Source organism: Barbus barbus (assembly GCF_936440315.1).
Source record: "Barbus barbus genome assembly, chromosome: 49".
In the NCBI taxonomy this organism is placed as follows: domain Eukaryota; kingdom Metazoa; phylum Chordata; class Actinopteri; order Cypriniformes; family Cyprinidae; genus Barbus; species Barbus barbus.
In genome coordinates this window covers 9,991,174-10,014,466 of record NC_136727.1, presented here as the reverse complement: position 1 = coordinate 10,014,466, position 23,293 = coordinate 9,991,174, and the positions used below count along the sequence as shown (strand labels likewise).

The following is a 23,293-nucleotide window of genomic DNA, read 5'->3' as shown; positions in this document are numbered from 1 at the left end:
GTGTGAAGCACGCACTTGATACTTCAGGGATAGTTCACCCCAAAATGAAAATTGTCATTAATTACTCACCCTCATGTTGTTCCAAACCCGTAAGACCTTCGTTCATCTTCAGAACACAAATTAAGATATTTTTGATGAAATCTGAGAGCTCTCTGATCCTGCATAGACAGCAACTCAGCTGTAATGTTCCCAGACCCAGAAACGTAGTAAGGGCATCAGTAACAGTAGCTCAATTTCAATTTTGCGAAGCTAAATTCACGAGGCAATTTTGTGCGCTTTCCCCAGAGCGTAATCAACATAATCAGAGTTGTTTACATTCAGGAGAAAGCATGCACATGCGTCGTGGTACTCTCCAAAATGGCGGTTCTTTGCACACAAAAAGTAGGGATGCACGATATTGGATTTTGCCGATATGCCGATATTTTTCAACTCATTTTGGCTGGTACTGATATATGTGACTCGTGCTGGCAAAATGAGTCGGAATGCGCAAATTTTCAAAAATAAGTTCTTAATATTCTCCATTAATATAGTTATACAATATAGCTATTTTTATTTTATCTTTGTTATTAAAAATAAGAACAAAGATGCAAATAAACAGTAGGCTAGTTTAATCAAGAGTTTTAGTTTTCCCTCTTTCCCTCACTTTCCTCTGCTTTTAAATAGCTTGTAAAAGCACCGTGCAAATTTTGCCGATATGCCGATATTTTTCAACTCATTTTGGCTGGTACTGATATATGTGACTCGTGCTGGCAAAATGAGTCGGAATGCGCAAATTTTCAAAAATAAGTTCTTAATATTCTCCATTAATATAGTTATACAATATAGCTATTTTTATTTTATCTTTGTTATTAAAAATAAGAACAAAGATGCAAATAAACAGTAGGCTAGTTTAATCAAGAGTTTTAGTTTTCCCTCTTTCCCTCACTTTCCTCTGCTTTTAAATAGCTTGTAAAAGCACCGTGCAAATTTTACTTTCACTTTTAAAATGAGCGGCAATTCGGCATCAATTGCTTGAATTCAATTCAAGCAACAACAAAATACAACATAACTTTTATTAACAAAACGAATAAATATACACCATACTGTATGCCTTTATAACAAATAACTTACAAATTTTAAATAGGTATACGAAACTGACAATCAGTAAAGACTGAGGAACAAATAATTATAAAATGTAGAAAGTTTATTAGCAAAACAAATAAGAAAGTTTGGAGGCACGGACTGCATACATCTTGATGTAAAATAATGAAGAAAAAAAAATCAGTTTAAATAAAATAAAAATCAGCAAATACTGTGGAACCAAATAAATGAGAAACGAATGTTAAAAAACCTTCCAATATCACCTTAGATAAATGGCAGGTCTTTTGGCAGGTCAATGACAGGCTTTTCAAAATCCAAAATATTTTTAAAACAGGCGTTTTTACATTTCGTTTTGAAACTCTTCTGCCATCGTCTTGTCTGTCTCACCTCACTGTTCTTGTCAGTCAGCTCGACTCACTCTCCTCACGTGATAAAGGAAATCTGATCGGTGATGCACGACTGTCATTCGTTCGATGTGCTGCATTGAGCTGCCGCGTTCAGTTTTAATTGTAGTGTCTGTTCTCTAACTGAACTAAATTATTTTTATTACTATTAAAAAAATCAATGTCGTTGAGGGATGGTGCCACGGTGGGCAAGTGACTTAACACCGGTATCACCGACAACACCGTCTATCTCAGCAAGCTTATTAGTTAGCTTTAAAACAACACTGAAGAGGAGCTTTTTTACTTAATTATATATGTATGTTTGAATAAATCTGGCATTAAGGTATTTATGAAGAAAAAAGGAAAGTTTGTTTAAGTTTATGGTAACAAAGGTGGTTAACATTCAACCTGTTCTTTTTCATCAGTATTATTTGCGATTTGAATTTTGTGAACGCTTTCAATTTCAAATTCTCGACCGTCACTTTTTACAAGAAAAGATAATTGTCCGTTTTGCTTACATCTATTCACTGTTTAAAACTAAAACAAATGATTGAATTTTGTAATTAACATATACGAATACGAAAACGAGGCATGGCATAGGCTACACCAGAACATTTAGCAAACACTGAGGAATCAAATAAATAAAGAACATTTAAAGAAAGCCTCCATAGTGTAACGTGAAAAAAACAGCAAAGACAAAACCAACATGTTCACCTTCTCTGGTTTAAGCAGTCTTTTATTTAACTTTTGCTTGAAAACCAAATCCTCCATCCCGTCAGCCATCGTTTCCTCAGTATTCGTGTCATTTTTGCCGCTCGTGCTGACGCAGCGAGTATAAACCAGGCTCTGCTCCCAAAGAGCTTGCATTGAAAGCGCCACTCTCACTCTCTTCACATGATCAGAAATCTTGCTCCTGCTGCACTGTGCGGCGGCTCTGCAGCACGCGCTTTATGCATGGAGCAGAGCAGATGTTTTGGAGCAGCGCAGACCATGCACTGGCACAAATGCGACCACGTCAAATTTGAACTCGCACATCACTATCGGCAGAGAAATTCAGTATCGTGCGTCTCTATTTACCAGTGTCATATTTGTAATTTTTTTTCATGTAAGCTAGCTTCAGACCTTTAAATCAAAACATACACATTATTTTATGACATAAATTACTGCTTTATTTAATCAGAAACACAGTCTAAATGTTATTTGTGTAGGCTATTTTAATTTTAATTTAATTAGAAGTAGGCCAACAGCACCCCCTACAGATTAAAACTCCTTATAGAAAGGGCATTAGGACCTGGGGGATGCTAACGGAGGGCGTGTCTGAAGCTTGGTGCTGACACGCAGTCATAGTGTTGCATGAAAGGGATTGGCTAAGTCTGCGCTAGGGTATTTGCATAAGGGGATCTGATTGGCTGACGCCTGCGTTGGCGCTTAAAAAGTTGAAAAGTTTTCAACTTCTGCCGCGAGCAATGCCAGTGAAGCGACGGACCCACAATTCAGTTTGGCAACGCTTGACGTCACTCCATTCAAAGCAAACGAGAGGCATTGATGTCGACGCCCCGTGTGAATGGGACGTTACTGTTACACCGAACGCGTCATTCTGTACGTGCTTTCACTAATTAAATGCAGCGATCCAAAACAGTGAATCTAATCATCATTCAGACAAAACTTTGCTTAAAGAATGAGCCACAATGCTGATGTGATCTAATCACTAGCACACCCTGAGCACATGCGAGTTCATGTATTCCACTTATCGGCAAGACATATCAGCATAATATTTCATATCGGACTGATGCCGATATTTTCATTTAAAGCCATTATCGGCCGATCTCGATATCAGTCCGATAATATCGTGCATCAATATCGTTGATGTTGAGCCACTGATGTCACATAGACTGTTTTACCGATATACTTACTACGTTCTTGGGTCTGGGAACATTTCAGTTGTGTTGCAGTCTATGCAGGGTCAGAAAGCGCTCCGATTTCATCAAAAATATCTTAATTTGTGTTCTAAAGATGAACAAAGGTCTTACAGGTTTGGAGCGACATGAGGGCGAGTAATTAATGACAGAATTTTCATGTTTGGGTGAACTAACACTTAAAGCTCTTTTAAATTATTTTGTGGGGGAAAAAAAAAAAAGTTTTATTTTTTAATGTACCTGTTTGAGCTTGAGGTAAAACGTTTCAGAGAAGGCCTTCCTGCTGAAATACCAGAACCTCTCATTAGCTGGATAGACCCGCACTAGCGCTTCCACGAGGAACCGAACAGGTTCTACAACCTCGGTCACCACCAGGTCCACTGCCACCGTCATGTATACCTGCTTGTCTGGAGGAGAGAAAAAAAACACAGTTAAAGACAAAACTGACATCCTGCCTCGATGTGTGTGTAGAAAATATTAACCAATAACAACATAAACCCATTTTTCACAATCCAATCAAAGTCAAACCAAGCGTTATTTCCCATTGCATGCTCTTTTCACATACGTCAAATGCAACTGTGTAAAAAATTCATGCACGCTTCATGACATTTACACTGAAACCAAGAGTCGCATCAGCTTAGATTATTTATCTCCAGTCAACTGAGGTAAAATATAGCATTCTGGCAACTGATCTCATGATATTTTCTCTCAGGTAAGCCCTATAATCAATAAAAAAAGCTGACCGCTGAGAGAAACAAATCACGAATGAGTGAAATCTAGTCTGTTTCACACTAAGGGGGATGTATTATTTCAATTAACAGGAAAAAAAGACAGCAATAGTTACAGATTTATGAGGGAATCGCTGAAAATAGATTTAATTACGATAGAGTCAGGTCAGAAAAGATGGCGGTGAGAAAGATGGGGAGGTAAATAATAGAAGATCTGTGGTGGTCCTGACTGAGACTTACAAACAGACACAAAACCCATGCCAAGGTCTTTGAACTGTTTTACTGTGAGTGTAATAAAGTGTAGACTTGAAATGAAAAACTCAGGTTGCTGAATTAAACGCTATTTAAACTGAGGTGGTAATCTGAATCTACCAGACTGGAATTAAATGTCAAAGTAAACTCCATATAATTTCTCAACTGAACATTAAAGCTGCAGTTACGAGATGCACTGCTTCCAGTTTGGCCTCACACCAAATCAACAATACATACACTATGATTAGAATTACTGGTACTTTAGTATTTTGAGTCATTAAATAAAGAGGCCATTAAAGCTTCCTGTTTCAATCTGGACCACTTAGACTTCCCTTTTTTTTTTTTTTTATAATCAGTGTTTTCTTGTCATCAGTTTTACAGACAACCTTGTCAACAAAATTTATTAGTGAAAAAAAAATGAAATGTATTTTTTACAAAAGCATATATTTTAAATATATGAATATAAAATTAAATTATATCCTAATGTTTTAATCAGTGTTTTCTTCAGTTTTACAGACAACCTTTTCAATGAAATATTAGGTGAGTTTTGATATTTATAATTACAAAGTATATGTATTGATTTACTATAACAACATTTTTATATTTTATTAATGTAAATAAAAATTCTATAAAATAAATTCTATAAAATTTAACAAATTTTAAAATGTACTTGTATGTACAACATTTAATTCATTTAAATGTAAAATTCATTTTTTTATTTTATTGTAGTAATTTTCTGTTGGCATTAACAATCCATTAAAAAATCCCTTTTTTAGTCAAGTTCGAGTTCAGGCCAAACTGAGATGAAAAGGAATTAAAAATGGACTGCTGTCAGTAAAAGTGACACAATTTGATCATGACAAGAAAAGCCGGTGTAATAGATATTCAGCATGTCTGAAGCAGTGACACCTGAAAGGCTTGCAAGTAATGCCAAGAAAAAAAATAGATGGCAAAAACAAAAAAAAGTGTGAATTTCTGTAAAAACCTGTAAACTTGGTCACAGCATGATGTGTAATGAAAGCTCTAGAGACTTGATAACCAAGGTTTGTGTATTAGCTCTTACCTTTCGGCATGTCCTCGTTCAGTGGCTGGAAAGCCGGAGTGTTTGGATTCCAGGTGCCAGTGATCACATATGCCTTCCCATCAGCACTTTTGCCCATAGACTCCTTCAAACACAAATACAATACAAGTTTATCACTTATATAATGACTAGGGTTACTGGATAAAATCATTGAGTTTCATTAAATATGTAAAATTTAACGCATCAAATTCATTTATCTAATCTGACATGAGTTATTCATTTGGGAGTGATTTCTAAAGAGTAGTTGGAGGAAATTAAGGAGAAAGACCCTTTTAATGGCTAATTAGATATCTATAAATCAAACTCATATGGGACTTTTATTAAAAGCAAAGTCATTTGCAGTCTTTGCATGGCAGAATCTAATTAAACATCATGAAAGCCACCTGCTACAGCATTAATAAAACATCTTTATTTAACTGTGTTTTTTTTCTTTAGAAGAGGAACTGAATGCATCCAAACAAAATGCAGTATTTCTGCAGCACATTGCAGCAAATATGAGGTTATTTGCATGACATATATCATAAAAAAAACTGGGCAAAGCATCAAATGATGACATTTGTCTAAACTGTCCAGATGGCAGCATGAAGAAAAGTACGACACTAAACCTTGAACGATGTTTGTTTCAACAACCCCCATGAACCCAATTACGCTTGATTGAACTGCTAATTGTTTTTGGTCTTGATGTGCAAACCGCAATAACTTAATTTGCTCAAGGGCCAACGATAAATGACGTTTTTAATGAATAATAAAAACGACTATATTTCCATTAAGTGTTTCTAAAACTGGCAACAGAGTGGTAATTAAAATGAGTCAGGCTATACGAAATTAACATATAACATTGAGCTTGAGGTACAGCTATAAGAGTTAAACCACCAGCAGTCACATACCGAGAATGCTGGGAAAAACTCAGAAGGCAGAAATGTCTCACCATATCAAGGAGGTGCATGTCGTTGTTTCGAACGTTCTGACCAGGACTAAGCAGCATCCCAAAGCACCTGGAAAATATATGGTTTAGATGGTGAGGATGAGGCATTAAATAAAAGTGATTGCTAATTACATAGTATTTTCAGAGAGTAATTTGGAGCTTCTGTAAGTGAAGACTGAAGGCTAAGAGCATGGCAACATTTGTGAAGAGTTTATTTTCAGAGTGTCTCACAAAGTGTTTGTGCTGTGACTAGAGCGGCATCAAGTGGTTTCACAAGGAATCACACTTATACCTTACTATTTCACACACACACACACACACACACACACACACACACACACACACACACATATATATAATAATCATACGTTTTATACATTATTTATATAAATGTATATGCATAAATGAAGTAAGTATTATATATCTATATCTAGAACAAGAACGTCTGCTAATATTGTCCGCTTTTTTACTAGCAATAGCAAGTAGCTAATCGTGGTTCATGGCTGTGACGTGAACAAAAGCCTATTGTCAAACGATTAAAAAAAGAGAGAGAAAAAAAAATTAAGAGTGCTTGTACATGTTCCACATCTTTCACTTTCAAATAGTGGTCAATTTTCTGCTATTTTAATGACTGCCATGCCAGTCATTTTAAAAGGCAAAATATGGTTCCATAAAATGGCATAATATCAGAATTTCTAACATGCACTCTGCCAACTACATCCCAGAACCCACCTCTCTATTACCAGCTCCTTATTGTTCATTTGCTGGACGGTGACCGCCACCTTTTTCTGTACACCCTGCCGCAGCTTGAAGTAATATTTATCCCTGTCTTTGGGAACCGGACTACAAGAAGAGAAAGAGAAAAAAGAAGACACAATTGCACTTATTGATATTCTGGTTGCCCACAATAGAAACCAAATGAAGCAACAGTTCACCTCACTCAGTGAAAAGCAACAGTCAAAACTAACACCTCTCTGAACAACTCTAACAGAACTAAAGTTTCTTCAGAAGTGAGTAATGACAGACCTGAAGTTTCCTTTGCCATCATCTTCTCTCACTTCTAGAGAAACGGTGAAGGTGAAGACATCGCTATCAGGGGAAAGTGATAACGCAGAGTCTCGCATGTCTGTGGCATCTTTTGATGAACGCTTGAAGGCCGTTGAGAAGCTATAGAGGATGCGACTAACCTAAATAAAGAAAAGAGGTTGAGCTTTGAGATCTACTCGATGAACACTTATGAACAAATGCAACTCACGGCCTCTTTGATATGGCTGGAGAAGACGTGGATTTGAAAGTCCTCTGCACTGCGGTAGCTCTCCGTGAAGGAAAAGCAGTCGCTCTCAACAGATCCCTCGCATCCTCGGGCACAAAACAACACCTTGTAGATGGGAAAAGATGCAATTTCTGTTCCAGTGGCCTGGTCGACAATCCTAGAGAGATTAAAAAAAACATAGAAATATACATAGAAATATAACTTTAAGAATTTAAAACGGGGGGAAATATTATGAAATGTTTTTCTCTAATACACATTGGCCACTTAAATTATTTAAAATATTTTGCAATTAAGATAAAGATATTGCTGACCATAAACTGCAACGTCCTACTTTAACTTTCTAAAGTGTCAAAAAGAGTAAAAAGACAAGTCCAAAAACGCTTATAACAGCTGGATCTGGCAACACAGAGGCTGCGTCCACGACAACGCCCGCACTCACAACTCTCTCTCAAGCCTCGTTTACTCCACCAGTGCCTTGCAGCGATCATGTTCATACCACGGACGCTAAACATTCTTGCAAAATCTCTCAAAATCTGTATCTTCGTCTGATACAGGCTCAAACATATAAGGTTGGATTCCTAATCTCTCCATCATTCACAGACAGTAGAGATCTGTTTGCTGTGTGAGCTACTGAAATGAGCTGTGCTGTGAAACAGCCAATCAGAGAAGAGCTCAACATTTTTATTCATGACCCTTCCAAATAAGGTAATAACAGACCATTTAATTCTAGGGACAAATCCTAGGGTTGTAAATGGACACATAAAACAGTTTCTGGATATTTTTTGCACTTCCCTAAGCCACATACATTCAATGTAGATATTAGAGAACAATTTAAAATAATGTATCAATGCATACTGTGGCACCTTGAAATATAATTTGCAATGAAAAATCTATATATATTAACAGAAAAATACAATACTAGTGGTCTCAGACTTGTGGACCCCACTGTATTTTTGGCAAATGACTGACCGGACACAACCGTCTGGACCGTTGGGCACATGGAGGGTGACAGGGATGGGGATGGCGCTCTCTGCCCGCAGGGTGGCCATGGCTTTCTGGGCCTCTGTCTCGTTACGAGGGGCCTTCACCCAGGTGCAGCCAAGATAGGACAGTTTACTGAACATCACGCTGTCTTCCTCCTGCTCTGTTGAACTGTTCAAAACTGCTGCTGATGCTTCTGTGGACACAGACAATGAAGAGTCAATACGAGGTTGCAGAAACTTGTATTTGTTTGTTTCTATTTTTTAAATATTATGCAAGTTATCAACTGGCTCATCCAATCATATTTAAGAGGTAGAACAATGTGTTTTCTGCTTGTGTCGAAATATTCAAACAATAAATTCTTGCTTTGCATAAACCTTTGTTTTATGTATTGGTCCATTGTCAAGAGTGACTGAATGAGGAAGTTTGTGTAAGGTAGAGAGGAAGCAAGTGTTCAAAGTCCCCCAATTTTAGCACTTGGCAACAGGAAGTAGTTAAGATAAATAGAGCTAGTTTAAATGGCATCTGCTGAAATCCCTGTATGTAAAAAAAAAAAATAGTACACTGTAGCCCTGCCTCTGTTCATTTGTAAAATATTTATAAGACATGGTTTAACAAGGACCAATGGGAGTTTGGGATAAAAGCGAGTTAGTTTGTTACTGCGAGCAGGATGTACCATGAGGAGCAGTGTCCAGAGTCAGGCTGGGTGGTCTGATCTTAGAGCGGAGCGTTGCAGGACTTCCTTTTTCCTCTGCAGATTCTGGTCCATCACCAACATCATCTAAGACCTCCTCCATCGCCCGCTCCAGCTGCTCACTCCCATTCCACGACATCTGGCAGAGGGCAGAATAAATATCCTAGATTAACTTTATTCTTACGGACACATTTCAACAAATAGTAAAGGATGCTTAGCAGGCTGTAGAAAGACACACCTTGAGCCTGGGCCTCCCCTCAGAGCTGGAGGGGGAGCCCCCAGCGGTGGGCAGCACAAGCACAAACTCCTCGCTGGTGACGGTTGACACAGATTCAGTGGAGCCGCTCACTCTGCCCAGAGAGGAGCTGTCAGCCATGATAGCATGGGACAGTGCGCCCGCTCGGCCCACTGCTGCTGCAACCCTACCAACAAGACAGACCTGTTACACTGGGTTCATGCTGGATTACAAAACCTGCTGTAACTTTTGCAATGTTAAATACTCAATGACTGGGTGGTTTTCTCTGCATAGGATTTCCTTGCATCTTAAACCTGCATGGTGCAATTTTAAGATGCTATAAATCAAAACCATATTGGCAGATTTGTATATATTTAACATCTATAACATTAAATTGTAATACATATATATATATATATATATATATATATATATATATATATATATATATATATATATATATATATATATATATATATATAAAACATATATTAGTGCTGTCAAAGTTAACGTAAATTTATTTTAACGGCACTAATGCGATTAACGCAGCGCGCATTTTCTCTTTGACCCGTGGCCCACCCTGTAGTTGGTGAAATGGAGATGCACAGTGTTGCCAATTTAGCAACAGTGCAGACCCCTTTAGTGACTTTTTTCCCTTCAAAAAAGCGCAAAAACCTTATTTAGTTTCTGAGAATCGCCGATCTTGCTCTCCCAGCGCGCGCACACCTCTCTCTCTGTGTCTGTTCAGTTTCTGTTCAGCGCGCGGCAGAGAGGAGCAGCGCTTTAATTGAGTCAAACACAGATATTATGTTGCTTCTCTAATTTTACATGCAAGTATAGCCGAAATCAGAGCACAGCTATTGTCTTTATCTTATGTGTACTTGATTTCATCAGACGACGGTGCGATTATCATGATTGTTTTGTGCAGATTAACATCTGGTGAGAGCTGGTTATGTAGCCTAGTCTTAATGGATCGCGTTTCAGTCACTATTTTACATTCATTCCGTTGTCTGACAACAGAAACAGGAAAATATACCAATGAAAACACTTTTATTGAGAATTTAGCTTCATCAAAATACAGTATGTGGGCACAGAGAGGGAAACAGATGTAATAATAAATATGTACATTTTGCATGTTCAGAAGAAGAGCTGCCTTGTCCTGCAAAAATGTTAACAGGTTAGTGTAATTTGCTCAGTGCAAAGAAAGAGAAGTAAATAAAAAGTATTACAATTTTTTTTGTCTCTTTATAAGTTATTTTTGTTTTTTCTATATATACACATAATAAATATACACAGTACACTTATATATATTATGTAAACAAAAACTTTTATTTTGGATGCAATTAATCGCGATAAATCGTTTGACAGCACTAAATAACACTAATGATATGAAAATTACATAAAATCAAGTATTATAAAAAACACATTATTATTATAGTCTATTATATTATTATCGATTTGGATCATTAGGTTATGATATTACGGTTTATGATCATTTTCCCCACCCACAAGTCCTTGACATAAGAAGAAAAGAAAAGTCACTTCACAGGCACATAATGTTATTATATTTCAAAAGAAATTATAAAAATATATAATTTCTTTTAGAATAATAAATGCAACCGTGCACAATATGAAGTAGGAAATTTATTAAAAAAGTAAAAAAGGCTCGATTTTGACATTTCATGTCAACTAAGCTTTGGATACTAATAATGTTCAGACAGGCAGGAGCTGAATCAAGAAAAGAAAAAGCTATCGAACAATCAGTCAGCACTAAAGCACCAGTCACTTTTAGAGAGTTACAGCAGTGTCATCTGAAAATGATATCAACCATCTAGCATTTCACACATTATTTCTGATTCAACCGAGGTGTCATCTAAGTGCATCTTCACAGCCTCAAAGTCTCTGAACTAAACCACCACTGATGTTCACACCTAGTATGCAGTTAGTTCTCACAAGTAAAAAACACTATTACACAACTATCAAGCGTAATGGTCGGATAACCAAAAAAGAAACAGCAATACCGTAACATGGAGTTCCTTGTGTTCATATCAGTGGGTGAAAAGGTCTTCACATTCACACACAGCAGTCATGTGGCCATCATTCTCCGTCAATTACAGCCATTGAAAAATGCACGGTTAAAACCGAACGCTAACAGAAGGTCTCTGTGTGCCCTTCATTTTCATTATGTAGTAGGTCCTCGCTTGACATAAATAGAGAATGCATTTAGCTACTCACTAGAGAACCAGTTAGGCATTCAAATTTATTTAGACAGCAGGAAAGCCAAGAAGGCACAAAATAAGCAATTACAAACTCATGGTCGTTATTTTAGAATTAGCCAGTTAAGTAATATAAAGATTACTATTCACTCCTTTGGATGTCCATTAAAGAATTACAGTGTTGCCTGGCAAAGATATAGTCCGGTTAATAATAATCATATCAGCGATTTATAATTTATAGAACTTTATATGGTTAAAATTATATATAAATTGAAACCTTTTTATTATGATTAAATTTGTCAAAAATGCAGTGGGGTCCACAAGTCTGAGACCACTAATATATTTTATTAAAATATATATTTCATTACAAAGTATATTCTAACACTTTGTTTAATTTCAAATTTAAATTATTTTTTAATTCCAGATTTTCAAATTCATTATTTTTTATTTATTAAACCTAAATGTTTCAAAATTGTAAAACTTTATTGCATACATTTTTTTTAAGTTACATTTTACTTCTTTTTTATCCATTTTTACAAAGTTACAATTTACTTTTTTTTCTTTTTTTTTTTTTAAAGATAAAGGTATAGATATATAGGTATATGTATATATGTATACACACACACACACGCACAATAATTAAACCATTTACATTATAATTTAATAATATAATGGCATATTATATATAGAACATTATAGCTAACTAAAACCATAAAAAATATATATTTAGTTGAAATAAAATAAGTGTTAACTAAAATAATATAATATACTATACAAATCTTAAATATATGTTTTCAGCAAGTTACTAAGGCAATATTTCTTATTTAATTTAATTTAGCTTAATGTATGAAAATAGATAAAGCTGAAGAAAAAAATTAATAAACTATGGTGTACTCAAAAAACAAAAGTGACATAAAAAATTACTATAACTTTATATTAATAAATTGATTAATAATACATTTTAATGAAAAAAAATTATATCATGGTGCTGCGTTTGCTGACAGGAGAGAATTCAGCAAAAAATATTTATTATATTAGAATAAATTATCCACTCGATAAATTTAATGAAAATATTAAAGACAAAAATAAATAAATACATGAATAAATAAAATAAAATTACATTCAAATAAAAATTTACAATACAATTCACATTAGATTTATTCCTAATCACAGAACCAGCTTTACTGACAAGATACGCGTGAGAATCGCATGCAATATATCGTGCAGCCCTAATTCACATCATGTTCCTTTAGCTGTAGTGATCAGTACTAAACACCACCAAGCAGCAGGGAGGGTTAAGCTGAGCCTGGCCTCTGTCTCAGATGTTCAACCACAGATAAAAATGGTGCAGTGTACTTTTTCTGGGTGTGCATTAGCCACAATACTCTCCCTCTCTCTCTCTCTCTCACACACACACACACACACACACACACACTGAAGGCCGCAGCAGGAGAAACAGGCTCTTCTAACAACTGTTTATCCTCTACTTTCTGTATTACTCACACCCCTAATTTAAAGACAATAAACAGATACCGAATTAGTACGGGCTGTGTTATTACAACATAAATCACATGACGCCATCCAGACTGAGCTACTGAGAAACATCCAACACAGTGTTTAAAGTTCAAAATGGTCTAATCTAATGAGTGCACTCCTGAGTTATTTATCTCTCTGTCTGAGTTCTCGTTCAGGGCCAGCCATGATGGAATATGAGAAAATCTGCCCAATGAAATCACCCAGCAAAAAAGGAACAAGAGTAATTGGAACAAACAAAGGAACTATATAATTAAGTAATAAGGTACAAGTCTGTGCAGTAATGTGAGAATACATCACATTATATTATATTATAAATTTGATACATTTTAACCTAATGTTTAGATAATAATCTATAGTAATGTACTACATTTAGATGCACATTACTTAATAGCTTTAAGTGTTTCAATGTAGAAACAAAACAATATTATAGATAAATGATATCAGCCAAATTTATTCTATAAAATCATACAATAAAGCACAATAAAATGGAACAAACACAAAATACCAAATAATTAATACATATTATTTTCTTTTAATTTAACAAAACTACAAATAAGCAAAACTAATATAATTAATATAAACTACACATATACATACATACACACACATTTATTTTAGAATTTATTTGCTAATTGCAGCCTAAATATTTTTTACCATTAACAGGGCTCGACATTAATGCTTGTCCCGACCGGACAAGAAAATTTTTTATTCGGGGCAAGTGAATGACTGATTTACTTGTCCGAAGGAAGAGCACATGTCAAGGCTTAATGTCCAGCCCTGATTAATATTTAATAATGTTATATAAAAAAATAAAATAAAATAATATTATTATCAACATTTCTTTGGATTGAATAAGGGTTTTGCCTTTTAGATTTTTTTTCAAATATATATATATATATATATATATAAAATATATATGACCTATATATGATCAAAATGTCATTAACGGACACTAATTCACACTAAAATATCACTATAACACTAAATCACATCAATTATATTCCCATAAATAAATATTGGCATTGAAAAAAAATATACTGGAATTTAATGGTTCTGCTTACGATTTCTAACTAGGATTTATGTAGCTTAAATGACTTTAACAGCGTTTAAAAACACATTTAGCCTATTACCAATTATAGGCTAAATGAACCAGAACAGGAACAAACGGCTGATGCATCTGCAATTATTCATTGTTGTGGTAACAAAGTCATTTTCAATAATTGTAGACAAGTTACTACAGGACAGATTTTTCCGTTATTCTTGAGCTTTGGAGAAGAGACGCCTTTAACGTTTAAAACCAGATGAGGAGTTCATGGCCAGCAGATCAGAACGTTTCAAACAAACTAACATGTTTATTTTACCATCATGATCCCTTTTAAACATTAGCCAAACAAACTAGTGTGCCTTCCCATTATGTAAATCACAATAGTTCATACATCACACGCACACCCGTTCCTTATCTATCTATCTATCTATCTATCTATCTATCTATCTATCTATCTATCTATATATATTAATGAATAATTAATTTTGTATTATGAAATTTAGTGTCACACAGATACGCACAGTAAGCAAACAGTATAACAAAATGAACCCAGTTTAACCAGCTGTTATGACCAGCTATTTAAAAACTAATACAATGCAAGTGCGAAAAACGCTGCAAAAACTGTCACAATATTAGCAGCTGACTAAACAGGGATTCAAAGTAACAGACAGGAAACGCCTTCAACAACAGAAAATAAGGCTGACTACACACCGTTTCGTACTATTAATGCGTTTCACACAAACCCCATCATAACAGCTAGTTAAAATCCTAAACACAACGTGTGCTGTCAGCGAGAAGCAGCCTAACTAAACTGAAGCTAGTCAGTTAGCCAGCTAGCCCATGCTAATCAACAATTAGCTCATTTTCTGCCACTTTAACTTTAAAATAAACGCTTACGAGCCTCGGAGGGTTTTAAACGCTCCCACGCTGAAGACATAACAAACCCGAACGAGTGTGTCGTGTCAACGTGGACGTTTCTTTCATTCTGGTGTTTATTGTGAGTTTCCTGAGAGGGTAAATATCCAACTTACTTGCTGTGAGTCTGTCAGCTGAGCGACGCGCGTGCACACATCCGCAAACCTCATCAGCGCTCGCGCCGCATTCACATGGCGCAGCCGCTGCTGGAGAGAGCCACGCCCACCGCTTCAAACGCGCGAGTCAGCAACCTGCTGTAGGTTAACTGGGCTACTACTTTATTTATTTATTTAGAAAGACAAACATAAATGTAGAATTTTATTTAATGTATTAATATAAATTACGTAATAATATTACGTAACAAAACGTATTTTGTCGTAGTGCATTTAATTGAATTTATATATTTTTAAATAAAATATAATAAAATTCAAAAAATAATACACTAAACGTACATTTGTAAGTATATTTATCATTTTTAGGGCTGTCAGTTTAACACGTTAACTTAGTTATGAAAAAATTACGCAATTAAAATATTAACAATATTATATATTATTAAATAAATTAAAATATTATATTATTTAATGCAGTTAATTAACCCGACCCCAGACCTGTACACCATCTCACATTTCATACAGTTGACTGTTGACAAATATTATACAGGGCAACAACTACATAAATGCAGTTATGCATTTATGACTCATGAAGACATTTACCGCCACCTGCTGGCAGATTTAGTTTCTTATAAAAATATATATAATTTATTATTTTCAAATAACAATTTTTTTTAAACAATAATATAAAATAACAATTAAAAAAAAAAAAAAGGGATAGTTCATCCAAAAATATTAAATTTTTTCATAATTTACTCACCCTCATGTCGTTTCAAACCTTTATACCAAAAGGTATTTTAAAGACTGTTGGTAACAAAGCTGTTTTGGTTACTAATGACTTTCATTTTATGAACAAAAAATACTGAGATGTTTCTCAAATTATCTTATTTTATGTTCCATAGTTTATGTTGTAGCCTAATTGTTTATGTGTAATAAATATTATGCTGAATCAGATAAAATATTTATTTCTAAAGTTACAATTTGTAATGTCTACTTGATACTTTCACATTTACATTTAGTCATTTATCAGATGCTTTTATCCAAAGTGACTTACAAATGAGGACAATAGAAGCAATCAAAACCAAAAAAATGCAAATAACATCTAACACAAAAATAGCTTTAAATAATCTTTTGCGGGTAATTTCAGTCAAATTTATTTTGTGGTTAATTAGATTAATTAATCGACCCCATGTAATTAATTAGATTAAAAAATGTAATCGACTGACAGCCCTAATAATTGTATAATATAATATAAATATAATTAAGTCTTTTATGAAGAATTGGTAGAGCCCAACTATTATAAGTCTACTAAATATTTCTGTTAAGCTATATTATTTTATATTAACACAAATTAATTAAGCAATCAATTCATTAATATGAATAAAAAATTGGGGTAAATTTAATTCAATTTATAATTCATAAAATAAATTTTAATTAAATTAAACAAAAAAACAAAACAAAAAAAGACTACACTAAAATAGTTTATAATTAATACTAATTATTTCATCCATTTATATAATTCAATATTTATTGCAGTACATTTAATGAAATTTATAACTTATAAAATATAATATATGAAATAAAAATACAACAAAAATCATTAAAAAAGATGACAATTCTGATTAAAATCAAAAAAAATCCTGTAATCTCTGTTATATAAAATATATTATAAATAAGTGGTACAGCAAAGCTTTTATCAGTCTATTAAATCTTTAATTTTTTGTTAAAATAAAAAAATAACCAAAAAAAAAAATTATTGTATATTTAATTTAAATGTATTAAATAACATAAAATGAAATACAAATACTATAAATATAATACACTTAATGTAAACACAAAAAAGTAAATGTAATTAAAGTAAAATTCTAATTAAAATATATATATTTTTTAATTCTTGGTATTTCATAAAGAAGTGGTAGACCGAAGGACTATTATATTATTATTTTTTTATATTATAAATATTTAGCTTCTTTGCATGGCACAGAGTAATATGGTCATTTATTTCTTTATTTGCACACTGGTTCATCTGTAAAACATTGCTCATGTTTAAACTATCTAACGAAAACACAGTAAAAAGGTTTTTCTTCACATGTAAAGTAACAGTATAATCACATCCTTGTCATTGACAGATAATTATGATCAAGCATCAAAAATGTATAACTCAAACAAGTCGGCTGGAGGAACACATTAGCCTTGACTAAACATGAGTCATTATTTGACTGATAAAAGTTTGGCGAAACCAGGTTAACAAACAGACAGAATAATAACTTACATATTCAAACTTTTGCATGTTATAAAAAGAAAGTTTTATTACATGCAACATCACTATATTTACTTCAAACATCTCGCCATGTACTAAACAGACACTCCTTGTTATGACTGATTACACTGAATTTGCATAGAAATGGCTAAAAAAAATCTTTCAGTTAATGATTAAGTGTGTCATTTTTGCACCTCTAGCGCCACCAAGTGCCCAAGCAAAAAATCATTGTTTTAAAAATAAAATAAAATAAAATAAAATGTCTTATTGTGGCACAATAACAAAATGTTCTGTGTATAGCCCTCATACATTAGCCCATTACAGGAAGCCCACATGTTAAAATATCAGAAGGGCCCAGACAGTTTTTGAAGGCCGCTTAGAAAACTAGGAGCCCTTACCCTCCAATGCAAAAACTTCTTCACAATCAGTATTTTTGTCTTGTTTTTCAGTAAAAACACTCACAACCTTTTAAGGTAGCATAAGATGTTAAAACTTCAAAGAATATTTGTTTTGTTTATTTAATGTTTGTTTTTATTTTATTATTGTTTTTGTTCTATATTATTATAATTTTTTTATTAGTTGTTTTTGAAAACCAGCAGACTGTTTTTTTCTTGTTTTAGCCCTTGTTTTCCATAAAACACATTTAAACCTCTTTCAAAACAGTGTGAGCCTATCTTCAGAGCATACTTAATTATTACTATTTAATTTATTATTTATTATTATTTGTTATTTAAATAAATGTTTATTTGTTTTTTGTTGTTTATTTCATTGTTATTGTTGTCCACTGTTTTTGAAAATGGCAGTTTTTTTCTTGTTTTACCACAAATCTAACTTTTAGTTCAGTGAAGTCTACTAAAATAAGGGGAAAAATATTAAACTTAAAAAACTAATTCAAGATGAAAAACAAGTGTTTACCTTGTTTTGAATATGCTTAGATTTACAAACAAGACAAAATACAGATTAATAAAATTTTTCACTGTTAATTAGAGTCAAATAAATTCAGGAAGAACAAATTTGTGTCAGTTTCTATAAAACATTATATAGGATTATTAATTTCAGTTTACTGCTAGAGAAATAAAATGTAAAAACTGAGTACTGGCTGTCCTTTGGTCCCCATTCGCTCTGTTTTATTCACAGTAAGGGTGTTTTCGGAGGACGTCACTGATCAGACATCAGTGCTTATGGCACGTGTGTTGGAGTAGAGGTCCGGCCGGCTGTGCAGAGAGGGAAGGGTGAGAGACAGGGCCGGGCTGTCGTAGTGGGACGGCATGTAAGCGATTCGTTCGGCCCCGTTCCGTGTTTCGCCTGCGGTGCTGATGTATGGGGAGCAGGTGGGGCACAAGCTCTGCGGGGGCGTGAACTCCGGTGACAGGGAGAGCGGGGTGGAAGCGGCCCCGTCCAACCTGGATGTGCTGCATGCGTTGCAGGCAAACTGGGGTTGTGGACAAACAGCATCTGGATCGGATCCATTCTTCTTACAGCAATAATACTAGGAGAAAAACAAGGCCAGTCAGTCAGTAAGAGAGATAGGAATGTCATAGGACATCAGTGGAGGAATGAATAAATGAATGAATAAATAATAATCATTATTATTTAAAATTAAATATAATTATTATAGTAATAATAATTATTATTATTATTGATGTTGTTGTTTAATACCAGTTGTTTAATAACAGGAGTACTATCTTTTCCATCCAAGGTCACCAAAACCAGAGAAATATATAATTTATTAAATATAAATAAATAATAAAAAAAATTATAAAAATTTTTATAATAACATATATTTTTTTAAACAAAATTATAAATGAAACAATTAATTCACTGAATTAATTTAAATCTATCAAAACATAAAGAAACAATATAAAATTTAATTAAATTGTTGGCACTGATAGCCTCGTGGCAGTGCGCAGAAACATAGTGCCATTGTGCTCTGGCTAAAATAATAATTAATAATAATAATAATTAAAAATAATAATAATAAAACGTTCAAAAATTTTATTAAAAAATTAAATTAAATTAAAAATAACTACTTCCTACTACAATTGTAACTGTTGTTACCTTGTCATTTCTAGGCTGGACTACTGCAATGCACTTCTGGCTGGTCTGCTATCAAACACAATCAAACCTCTACAAATGATTCAGAATGCAGCAGCACAACTGATCTTCAACGAGCCCAAAAGAGCGCATGTTACACCTCTCTTCATCTCCTTGCACTGGCTACCAGTGGCAGCTCGCATCAAGTTCAAGACACTGATGCTTGCGTACAGAACTACCACAGGCTCAGCACCCTCCTACTTCCACTCACTATTACGAACCTACATCCCCTCCAGAAGTCTGAGATCTGCTAGTGAGCGACGCCTTGTGGTACCATCACAGAGAGGCTCAAAATCACTCTCCAGAACATTCTCGTTCACCATTCCTGGCTGGTGGAATAATCTTCCCACCCCTATCCGAAATGCTGGATCCCTGTCAATCTTCAAGCAACAACTGAAAACTCATCTCTTTCGGCAGTACTTGACTTCATCCTAAACTCAAAAAAACAAAAAAAAGCAAATTCAGATACTGAATTTGGGACTTTCATTAGTTGTCAGTTATAATCATCAAAATTAAAGGAAATAAACATTTGAAATATCAGTCTGTGTGTAAAGAATGAATCTAATATACAAGTTTCACTTTTTGAATGATATTACTGAAATAAATCAACTTTTTCATGATATTCTAATTTTATGACCAGCACCTGTATATATCCTACTGTTGCACTATTGTTTTCATTATAAATAAACTGAAAGTAATAAAGTTTATAAATAAAAATAAAATAAATAATAAAAAATAATATTAAATTTAATTACATTTAAAAAATCTGCATCCTACTGTTATCATTACATAGCACTAAATAGCACACTAAAAATATAATTAAAGCATATAAATAAAATAAATAATTAAAATCTATAAAAACAAAAACTAATTTAAAATATATTAAATTAAATAAAAAAATCTACACCCTACTGTTTCACTATTGATACCATTATACATAAAATAAAACAAAGTATATAAATAAAATAAAAATCATTCAATCAATAAAAACTAAAATTAATTTTGAAATAATATAATTCCCTACTGTTTCACTATTGCTACCATTATAAATAAAATAAAACTAATAAACTGTATAAATAAATAAAAAAAATTCTAATCTATAAAACAAATATTTATATAATATATATTAATATTTAAATAAATGTAAAATCTACATTCATACTGTAACGCAGAGGCAGTGTCTTTAAGATCCATGTGCAGCTTTATTAATTCACAAGAATGGTCATACTAGCATAAATCAATCTCAGGCGTCAGACACCACGTAGGCAGGACAGAATCATAAACAGAGTTCAGGCTAGAGATCTGGGCAGGCGGCAGACAGATAACAGAACAGATCAGCAAGGCAGGCAGAGTTCTTCCAGAAACGGGTAAACGGTCCAAGACGGCAACAGGAAATCAAACACGGGATAAAGGCTCAGAAATGTCTGCGTGGCAAGAACAAGACTTCGCACTGAAAGCAAGGGTGGAGCAGATTAAATAGACCAGTCAATGGGGAACACCTGTGCAGGTAATCAGTCTCAGGTACGGGGTGTGATGGGAAATGAAGTCCGACTGAGGGTTCCCTCTGGTGGTGATCGGAGGGAGCCACAGAGGCTGAATTTGTGACACATTGCTGCTATTATAAATCAAATAAAAGTTTATAAATAAAATAAAAACTCTGCATGTTGATTCAATTTTTTATAAAATAATTCATCCAAATCTATCAAAAACGAAAACTTTTAAAATATAAAAAAAACACAAAATTTTTCAAATCTATCAAAAAACAAATAAATAATAATAACAACATAATATTAAATAAAAAAATATGTATACCCTTCTTTTTCACTATTGTCATTATTATAAAAAAAATCTATAAAATAAAATATAAAATATCTATAATTTTTTTTATATATATATATATATATATGTAATAATGACAATAGTGAAAAAGTAGGGTGTACATTTTTTTTTATTTAATATTATGCTATTATTATTATTTTATTTATTTGTTTTTTGATAGATTTGAAAAAAAAATATTTTTCATAGTTTTGCTTTTGATTGATTTGGATTGAAAAAAATATATTAAAAAAAATTAAAATATCTATAATTTTTATTTTTATATTTTTTTGTTTTCTGATAAAACAATTTACTCACAAAATTCAATGCACTGAGGAAAATCTCCGTGAGGCTCTCACCTGAAGTCGACAGTAACAGAGCACGGCAATGATACACAGGAGAATCACCGTGGCGAGAATTCCTCCGGTTATAACCACAGTTCCTGCTGTCATCCGACCGGATCTCCATCAAACTCTAGACGCGAACACACACACACACACACTGAGCGTCAGACGCACATGCCAAACGACCACTGTAAGTGCCATTATTTTGAGTGCGGTGTCACAATATCCGCAAGATGGCGCTGCAAAACCACAAAAATCATCCTTAGATCCAACACATGAAGTGGCTCGAGACAGTTTGATTCAGAGCAAGTGTCTCTGATTGAGTTTGACCAGCGCCGCAGATCTGAGCCGCACTGATGAACTGCAATCATGCTGTCTGAGGAGAGAAATAAAGAGAGAGAGAGAGAGAGAGACTGTGTGGAATATTACATCTGAACTTAGTTTGCTGGTTAATCATAGTAGTACTAATCTTTCCATTTAAGGTCACATAATCACCAAATTTAGTCAAATTTATCAAACTAAAATAAAATATATACTATAATAGCATAAAATATAAAAAAAATTTAGAATATAAAATATTTCTTACAAAATACTAAATATAGAACTATTTCACTGCTGTTGTAAACCATCACATCTATCAAGAATCAGAATAAAAAATAATTAAATAACCTATTTTACAATAATACTAACAATAAATAACACAAACTAAAAGTCTTTTCTAAAAGCCATTCTGTCAAAATAAAGCATAAATAAATAAATCTCCATCAACCAAATATAAATTAAAATCCTACTGTTTTATGTCGTCGTAAAAGTGTATAAATAATAACAAAAACCATTCAAATCTATAAAAACAAAATTATAAAAAATAATATATTTAATTAAATAAAAAATCTACACCCTACTACACCTTCACTATTGTTATCATTATAAATAAAATGAACTGTATAAATAATATTTTAATATTCATATTTATAAAAGAAATAGCACAAATACATTCAACATACAATAATCCAAAATACAGCAATTTAATTTAAGATTCTAAATGAATAAATATAGACATAAACCATAAGAAACAATAAAATCGTCAGAAATATTACAAATTTTTTCCGAAAAATTCTATCAAAAAAAAAATTTAATTAAAAAACATCTAGTGCATTTACAAAATTTCTCTACTTTTTGATTGTTTAACTTAAAAAGAACCACCATTATTTTTTCACCACCATTTATTTTTCCCTGCATATCCCCATTCTCTCACTTGTAGTTTTTTTTGCCAATTATGTAACTTTGCTGTCGCCTCCTTTCTATGAATTGCTTTTAATATCCTTTATTTATAAACCACTTTGGACAAAAGCACCTGCTAAATGAATAAATAAAAGATCTTTCCAATAAAAAAGTATTTCACTGCCTCCA

The 23,293-nt window shown here is 33.3% G+C and overlaps 2 protein-coding genes across 5 annotated transcripts in view; both read right to left on the bottom strand.

Annotated features, from left to right (window-relative positions):
• The window catches only part of LOC306867823 (rab GTPase-activating protein 1-like), a 104,868-nt gene extending 89,384 nt beyond the window's left edge, over positions 1–15,484 (bottom strand). For all 4 annotated transcript variants that reach the window (XR_013784064.1, XM_079413717.1, XM_079413718.1 and 1 more), the window contains exons 1-10: positions 15,377–15,484; positions 9,552–9,735; positions 9,296–9,452; positions 8,608–8,815; positions 7,621–7,795; positions 7,392–7,552; positions 7,098–7,208; positions 6,369–6,435; positions 5,423–5,525; positions 3,620–3,786 (exon numbers count right to left, since the gene is read on the bottom strand). Coding sequence is in view for 3 of the 4 variants with exons in the window: in XM_079413717.1 (XP_079269843.1) it covers positions 3,620–3,786; positions 5,423–5,525; positions 6,369–6,435; positions 7,098–7,208; positions 7,392–7,552; positions 7,621–7,795; positions 8,608–8,815; positions 9,296–9,452; positions 9,552–9,689 (1,287 nt within the window). In the remaining variant the exon portion in view is untranslated. The remainder of the gene's footprint in view (positions 1–3,619; positions 3,787–5,422; positions 5,526–6,368; positions 6,436–7,097; positions 7,209–7,391; positions 7,553–7,620; positions 7,796–8,607; positions 8,816–9,295; positions 9,453–9,551; positions 9,736–15,376) is intronic.
• Positions 15,485–18,795: 3,311 nt separating this feature from the next.
• On the bottom strand, positions 18,796–21,991 carry LOC306867268 (protein FAM163A-like; the record flags this gene model as incomplete). Its single annotated transcript, XM_079412869.1, has 2 exons — positions 18,796–19,119; positions 21,899–21,991. 2 exons carry the CDS (start codon positions 21,989–21,991, stop codon positions 18,796–18,798), a joined length of 417 nt encoding a protein of 138 aa, XP_079268995.1.
• Positions 21,992–23,293: the final 1,302 nt, after the last annotated feature.